The following is an 8,055-nucleotide window of genomic DNA, read 5'->3' as shown; positions in this document are numbered from 1 at the left end:
TTCCTGGAAATTAAACAATTTCCTGGAAAACTGTGAAAATTATTTCTGGAAATCAGAGACATTTACTGTAGTTCATCTTTGACAGTGTCAGGATTTCTGGCTCAAACCCTGACTAAGGTGAAACTATCAACTTCCTCTCTTGGTTTTCTTATGTTGCTGCAACACCATGAAAAGACTACATCTCTCTAGCAGATTATAGAATTACTTTTCTTTGTGTTTGCATCTTAAGGCTTTCCTTCATTATGTTTGGTTACATTACGTCACAGATTTTGACCCGGATTGTTGATGTTTCTGTGTAAAGTGATTGTGTGACCGTTAGTGACTTTGTGAGATTGTCATGGTACTTTAACCCTCTAGCTAGCTGTTAGCCTTCCACTTCTCTGCACTTTGTCATCTTCCTACAGCAGATAAGGTGAATATTTCTGATAAGAATCCAAACTAGTCCTTGAACAGGAGTCCACCTTCCAGAATATTTATTCTCTATCAGCAGCAACTTTTGTGTTTCTATCTGCGGAGTGGAAATGTGGAAAAAGCGTCAGTGTGGAAACACAGGAATGCCCAAACGTCACCATCTCATGGCCAATGATGAATCCACCAACGTGACGAAACAACCGTTTTGAGACAGAGGAACTGGACAAGATTACAAGAAATTTCCACTTCTTCCTATTGCATTTCAGAAACCCTGTTGGGGTTTTATACTGCAATCTGTGTAAAATCTCTTATTGGCCAGGTCACATTGGAAAAGAGGCTTTTAATCTCACTAAGTTATTTTTCATGTTTAAATAAAAGATGCACACACATATATATTATAATTATTTTTTTTTTGGTTATTTTAGATTATAGCTTTATTTCTTTTACTGGTTTTATATTTTTTGACCATATTTGAAGCAAACTAATAAAATAAACCAACATAAACGGCCCTTCCTTATTACGAGTAATGGGTTAATTTTTACTGCTCATGTGGTTATTATATATGATATGATATATATAATATATGATATATATATTATATTTCATATCTTTACAAACAACCAATTCTGTCTTTAAAGGGGCGGTAACATGTATTTTCCAGGCACATAGTGCCATTTTACCGCACAATTAAGTAACTACAGGATGGGCCTTAAGTTTCCATCTTTAAGAGAATGTAAAATGTATATTTCTGTTATATTTCAGATACCCAAGAAGATCCGTTTGACAAAAGAGCAAAGAACTGAAATTATACTGATTGCTGGATCGGGAAGCAGTCGCATGGTTGCACGAAACTTTAACAGGAAACATGGAACGAGCATCACACACACACACACGACACTGTGGCTAAACTTATTTGTAAGTTTCAGAAAACTGGAAATGGAGTCCCACAAGAATAAAAACGGTTGTCCACTATAAGATGTTTATATTTACGCATGGAAACTTATGGCCCACCCTCTATATCACCCTCAGTTATAAATTATGTCAAACATGAAATAAAAGAAATCCAAGGTTTCCCCAAGTAAACCTGCTCAGCCCGGTGGTCATTCATCCAGCGGCCCGTCGTGCTTTTGAGTTAAAAAATGTTTAGTTGACAGGGAATTTGAAAATATCACTTGAGTATGTGTTATTGAAAGATTGGAAGATTAATACCTGAATACCAACTATAAAGTCTTAAAAAATGCAAATATTTTAAAGGGAATTTAAAAAAATAAGCAATGCTAAGCCTGGTGGGGTACAAGTAAAGCCTGGAGGCCCGCCAGGCTTATGATACACTGGGGGAATCCCTGAAATCTAACTTTGGAGGTGCTGAATGGGAGAGGGGCTGATCTGTGAGAAAAAAAACATAACATGATATAAAGCTAAAAACATCTGCTTTACGTAGCCCTTTCCCCCCTTTAACGTAAATTGAGAATTGTCTTTCAGCTGACTGGATTCCGCAAACAACAAATGGGAGAGGGGTCATGCTCCATGTTTCGATCAACCTCATCATGCGTACTACATGGCAGATCACGCCTTAAAGCTTTGATCCTCATTAAAATCTTGACGGCTCTTTGCTGGTCTGCACATGTCCAGACAATCAGATTTTACCTGAATCTTGCAGTTGGCCTCCACCACCTGCAGCTTGGTCTGGGCCAGTTCCCTCTCCAGCGCTCTGATCTGGGCCTTCAGAGACTCCTTCTCCTGGTCCTTCCCGTTCCCGTCTTCCTGTCGGGGGCTTTCGTCGGACTCCCGCCCGCCTGGTTCGGCCTCCACATGCACCGGTGTGTCAGCGCCGTGGCCTGTGGGGATCGATTCTGCAACGTGTCGACACTGGGAGCAAGCCTCTATTGTGCTCTAGAAGATGACAATTAGAAAGAAAAAAGATTGTACAACTAACAAAAAAAAGTATGAGTGCAACATAAAAATAACATAAAAAGCAGACATCTGCAGCAAGAGTGGAGCACTCACCTTGAGTGCATCCAACTCTTCTCTGTGGGCGGCTTCCTGTCTCTCCAGACGCGACGTCAGCTGAGAGCAGATCTGAGAGACAGATCGACTTCATCAAACGAAACCTCCTCCAATCACACCTACATGCATCTGTGAGAACGCTGAAGGACACTGATTGCACAAACGGTGCCATCAATTGCCGGTACCTGTTTGTAGTCGGAGATGATACCGGACGATCTTTTAATCTCCTGCTCAGCCCTCTCCAGCTCTCTGCGAAACACTTCCTTCAGCTACACACAAAAAAAGATTTATATATATATATATATATATATTTTTTTTAACTTTTCTTTCTTACAACAGCCTGCAAACAAAAAAAATCCTATCACCATGGCAGCTTCTTCCTCTTTGCCTCTTTTCTCGTCTTCAGTTGCCTGCAGTCGATGTTGGATCTTAAGGAGCTCTTTGGTTAGCTCGTCTACTCTGTCTTCTGCCTGGAAAACATGAAAATACACTCAGATCCTCGCCATTACATGCTTGTTTCATTATATTGGTGATGCCTTGTAAAAGCATCCCCCTTTGCTTTTTCACATTTTGTAGGTATTCCCCTTCGATATGCAGTTTGACGCGGCACACACGTGGAAGAAGGTGCTCTTTGTTTGTACCCTAACCCAAAATGTCATGGTACAAACACAGCATCAAAACACACCATGCCGAGAAAGGAAACATGGTGAGAAGATTGATGAAGCTCAATACAGGAAAAGTTTTGTAAGAAAACCCCCTTTTTCTATAAGCTGATCCATCTTGTAAAAACAAAGCACACGGAAAGCTGCGGCTGTACCTTGACAAACCCTCAAACTTTTGACTGCTGCTGTGAATACGGCCGGGCTGCCGTATTCACAGCTGGGATGCGATATAAATGAGGTCCTGAAATGCAAAACCTTAGCCTTTCTTAGTTTGACCTCTTAGTAGTACCTCGTCTAGAGAGTTCCTCAAAGCAACCTTGCTGGTGATTAGTCTGTGCGCCAAGCTATCGTTTTCCTGCTCCAGGCGAAGGCTGGCCTGCTGGAGCTGACGGTTTTCTTTCTGCAAAGTGCAGGGGAAAAAAAAGCATTGGGTTTCTGCAGCTGAAGAGAGAAAATCAAATCATTTCAGAAAAAGAAAGAGGAAGACAGGAGTCGATTCTGACCAAGTATTTGTCCACAGGGTCATCGTCCATGATCTGAAGACGACTTTCCCCGAGTTTCACTTTCTTTGTGGGGACCTTGGAAGAAGAAGAAGAAAAAAACGACACGTCTTGTTAATGTGGAAAACCTGACACGTTTGGATGAAATGGAGAAATCCATCTCTCCCATAAAGAGATATGTAGGATGAGCTTGACAAATCAAGAACAGGCCTCAGAACGAGATCCAAACAAGGATAAATCAAAGATAAGATAAAGCTGAGTACATGGGGGACGCGGTAATCTACAGCGCATCTGGGGAATTATGGGGGATGGAAGGGGCTTAAGGCAAAGCATGAAATGGATTTTCGTGTCTTAAATACCTAAAAACGACGAATCCAAGATCTTTTCAGGGTGTCGCGAATCAGAAATCTGACTTGTGGAGGAATTGTGTTTGGTGTTGGGCTTTATGCTTTGTCATGCCAGTCAGCGACGGCTCACGTGAGGAATGCAGAGAGACAAAGTAAACTGAAGCGCTCTGCATAAAGGTGATCTTTCCTGTTCAAAATGAAACAGTGGGTCAGAGGCATTGCCTTTCATCTAAAGCGAAACAACAGCTTCAAAACAGGAAAGCATGACTTTGTTTAGGAACTTGAGAGCTAAAAAAGATCTGTACTTAAAGGGAGTAACTTATCTTAACTCTTATAATCAGCAGTAAAAGCAGATAAGTAAAAAAAAAAAATAAAAAAATTAGCGTGTTACATATGAAAATTTCTCCAAAGACGCTGAAACAGAGAAAGCTACTGTAAGCTTATTTGTTCTTATGTTTGATTTAAACATAATGTGGATGGTTTTATCAAACTGTTAGACTGGTTTGCATATCAAAAACTCAAGATGCAAAATAAGTAGAAGTGCTTGGATCAGAGGTCCTCACTGATCAACCTCAGCAGTTTTGAGGATCTCAAAATGGGAGATGCAAACCCAGAAAGAAATGGAGGAAGATCCAAAAGGATCGAAAGAAAAAATGCAAGATTTTCAGCCAATGGTTGGTCAGAGAGGATCTGGAATGATCAGGTTCCTCACTTACCTGTGAGTACAGCAACAAACAGTTGTAAAGCCAAGCTATCATTGGCAAAAATCCCCCCAAAAATGATGTTGCTGTAAAAACACATGGTGACGAGCTTCCAGTGCATATTAGGAACTGGAACACAAAGAGAGGATGCACCTTTATCTGGACTCATGAAAGCAAAATGTTTCCTTTGGCATCTGGAGAGAGCAGACAGTTTGTCAGACTGTGAAGCATGGTGGCTCACGTATGATGGCATGGGGATTTTTTTTCCAATGTTGTGGAATAATGTCTATTTTTCACATACCAGGAATGATTGAATCAGATAGTCGATCGTTTTACTTAAAGAAGATGCCAAGTTCCCTTTTAGGACAATGCAGTGAAGCAGGTGTCACAACAAAACGAGACCAACAAACCCGGCGGTAAAAGCGTAAAATACAAGTGGTCGTGTAACTTAATAGTTTAATGATTCACAGGAAAGCTTAATCTACCAATATTTTTCAGTTTATGCAGTAAACGCTTGAGCTGGTCAAGAAAACAACGTTTCTGTTGGTACATTTAATCCAAACAGATGTTCCCAAACGCAATTGTGTGTATAAAAATAGAGATACTACAAAAGTTTAATTTAAAGCCACCATTGTTATTGTGAACACGTTTGAAGGACTTTATTATGTTTCGGTGATGTAATCCTCAAGCCTGTGATGTGAAAAATGCAGATGTTGGACTGAGAAAAATATCAATAAATACTTGATATTAAATGACTCAAACTGGCATCAGAGATGGAAATCTTGATTGGAGTCAGTGTAGAAAGTGATCAACTCGAGGCAAAAGGAAAACCCAGGGAGAGTAAAAATATTTCACTAAATTAAAATATTTAAAACCTGCAAGAGATGAAAAACCTGTCCTGTTAACCAAAGTGCATTTTCATGCATTAACACCACAATAAAAACATTCCAGAGGGAATGAATCTTACATTGAACGTAGGCCCTGTGTCAGCGACCAGACAGGCGAGGATCTCCTCTTCACTCATCTGCTCTATAGCGCTGGCGTCGTAGGCCGTCACCATGGACACCTCCTGCATCATCGCGCCCGGATTTCCGAAACAGACCCCAACAGTCACAGCGCTTCTGCGTGAAGCCCAAGATTCAAAACCAGAAAAGCCAAGAACGTCCACCTGCAGATGCAGGAGAGTGACTGGAGAGGTGTGAAGCAAGTTCAAAACGATTCTGACCCCGCCGCTTTAACTCGCTCTGAAGACACAGCCGTCCACACACACACACACACACAAAAGATCTTAAAAGGCCAGAGGTGAGGTTGAAGTTCACGACTCCCGGAAGGAAAGAAACTTTGTTTGCAGTCCAAAGGTGAGAAATCTTCCCACAGCAACACCAGAGAGGTGTGGTGTGTGTGTGTGTGTGTGTGTGCAGCACCAGGTTCAGCAGGGATTATATACGACCTGAGAGTGTGAAAGGAAACACAGCCTTGGACACGCCCACGGTTGTGTTTACATTTCTTATCTCACCTGTCCTCTTCTCTGACGCACAAATCCAGCTGTTTACGACCTGCAAGTGTCCATTTAGCCGAGTTAAATGGTTTAAAAATCATTTATATAGGTTTAAAGAGGAAACAGTTTTTTGTTGTTGTTTTTCACATGCACTTTGTTTTTTTTACCCCCTTATTTTATTCACACTCTGACACGATGCCGTGTGAACCTGCTAGACTTGTCGAGTCAAACCTGCCGTGCGTGTAAGAAGTAAATGATGTGGCATCTGTGATATTTTTCCCAGGGGGCGTTGGTGCAGTAGCTCTATTATAGTCATGGGCCGAGCGACCAGACCGGAGAGCAAACAGGCCCAGCAGGTAGGGCGACGCATACCGACGCAGAACAACAGGAAAGTCTCTGCCACGCCACTTGTACGCACCCCAACACCTTCATCCTGCGTGCTGCAAAGTCCCACCTTAACGCGAGTTTCTCTTTAATTTCTCCATTTGACTGTGAAGTCTGTCGTTTTGTCATTTCTCTCCAGGACAAAGCCACTGTTACTCCCCCCAAAGTCTCACTTCTCTTATTGATTTTCACTTCTGTGTTTGAGTTTACTGTTTTATTTTTTGTTCTTTTTTCACATGTTTATACCTTTGTGGTCAATTTGTGTATATAAATATTTCTCCACTGAAGCTGTGACTTCAGTCCCCTCTGAGTCACAGTAGTAAAAGATGCACACACAAAAGAAAAAAAAAAGCCAAGGGAGACATATAAACATTTATTTTCTCCTCAAAATAATAATAATAATAATAGTAATGGTAATAAAAAGGTGTGAAGAGGTGATGGGTTTTCTCACTCTAACAGGGCGAACCAAAAGATAACCCATCAATACCGCTGAAAAGAAATCAGAGAAATCTGAAAATAAGAGCAAACTGATGAACAAAAGCTCAGAGCTTCATCTGCCAGAGAAAAGAATGACATTGTGCTGAATCATGGAAATACAAAAGCGCATTTGAAACAGCAAATTGAAAAGCTCTGCGTTGACAACGTGATGCAACAGGAGGCCGGCGCCTTAAAGAAAAACAAAACAAACAAAAAAAAACGCTTTCATTCACATGGAAATTTTTCCACATTTGTATTTTGTTGAGGTTTTGTGGAGCAGTCCAACGCGAGTATTTTACAAAGAAAAATGCTTATATGCACTCATTCCCCTTTACTCTGCTACCCTGAAGTAAAATCTTCTGAATTCAGGAAGTGTGGAAGAAACCCCAACAGTGAAACATGGTGGTGGGAGCATCATGCTGAGGTGGTGCCTGCTCAGGAAATGAATGGTGCTAAACACGAGGCGACCCTGGAAGAAAAACGTTTTAAAAGCTGCGCAACACTCGAAACTGGAGAAGATGTTTCACCTTCCACCTGGATAAAGACACAGCCAGAGCTAAATGAACGGTTTGGATCAAAGAATAATTGTGTGTTAGAATGACCTAGTCAAAGCCTGAACCTAAATCAAACTGATAATCTTTGGGGGTGCGGATGTGGACTTATGTTATCCACCTAGTTTGACAGAATTTAAGTTATTTTGTAATATAAAAAAGGGTGGGGGGGACCCAAAAAAGTTTGGAAGAATAAAACTGATTAAAATTTTCTTTAAGACAAAAATGGGAGTGACTGCAGGGGCTTATGAAAAATGCATGTGACATTTCTCACGTTTTTAATAGTAAAACCTTTGTTTGCTTTTTCTTTCTTTCACTTTTTCGCTCTGCTTTGTGTTGGTCTACGGCACAAAACCCCGAAACTGACAGGAAAGTTGTGACAAAATGTGAAGATGTTAACGGACCATGAATACTTGTGCAAATCACTTGTTTGTGACTAAATAACGTTTCTTAAATAGACGTCTTGGCAGCGGTATATTTGTTTATCTGAGCACAAAATTGTTTATCATAATTTTTT

At 40.8% G+C, this 8,055-nt stretch overlaps 1 protein-coding gene across 1 annotated transcript in view; it reads right to left on the bottom strand.

The window, feature by feature from the left end:
* The window catches only part of LOC103156367 (rab GTPase-activating protein 1-like), an 11,095-nt gene extending 4,298 nt beyond the window's left edge, over window positions 1-6,797 (bottom strand). The window contains exons 1-7 of the mRNA XM_007578376.2: window positions 5,596-6,797; window positions 3,584-3,658; window positions 3,370-3,480; window positions 2,784-2,888; window positions 2,604-2,687; window positions 2,419-2,490; window positions 2,059-2,304 (exon numbers count right to left, since the gene is read on the bottom strand). Coding sequence (XP_007578438.1) covers window positions 2,059-2,304; window positions 2,419-2,490; window positions 2,604-2,687; window positions 2,784-2,888; window positions 3,370-3,480; window positions 3,584-3,658; window positions 5,596-5,706 — 804 coding nt within the window. The 5' untranslated portion in view covers window positions 5,707-6,797. The remainder of the gene's footprint in view (window positions 1-2,058; window positions 2,305-2,418; window positions 2,491-2,603; window positions 2,688-2,783; window positions 2,889-3,369; window positions 3,481-3,583; window positions 3,659-5,595) is intronic.
* Between the last annotated feature and the right edge of the window lie 1,258 nt (window positions 6,798-8,055).

This window comes from Poecilia formosa, unplaced genomic scaffold, assembly GCF_000485575.1.
Source record: "Poecilia formosa unplaced genomic scaffold, Poecilia_formosa-5.1.2 Scaffold476, whole genome shotgun sequence".
NCBI classification, from domain to species: Eukaryota; Metazoa; Chordata; class Actinopteri; order Cyprinodontiformes; family Poeciliidae; genus Poecilia; species Poecilia formosa.
This window is presented reverse-complemented; position numbering and strand designations above follow the sequence as displayed.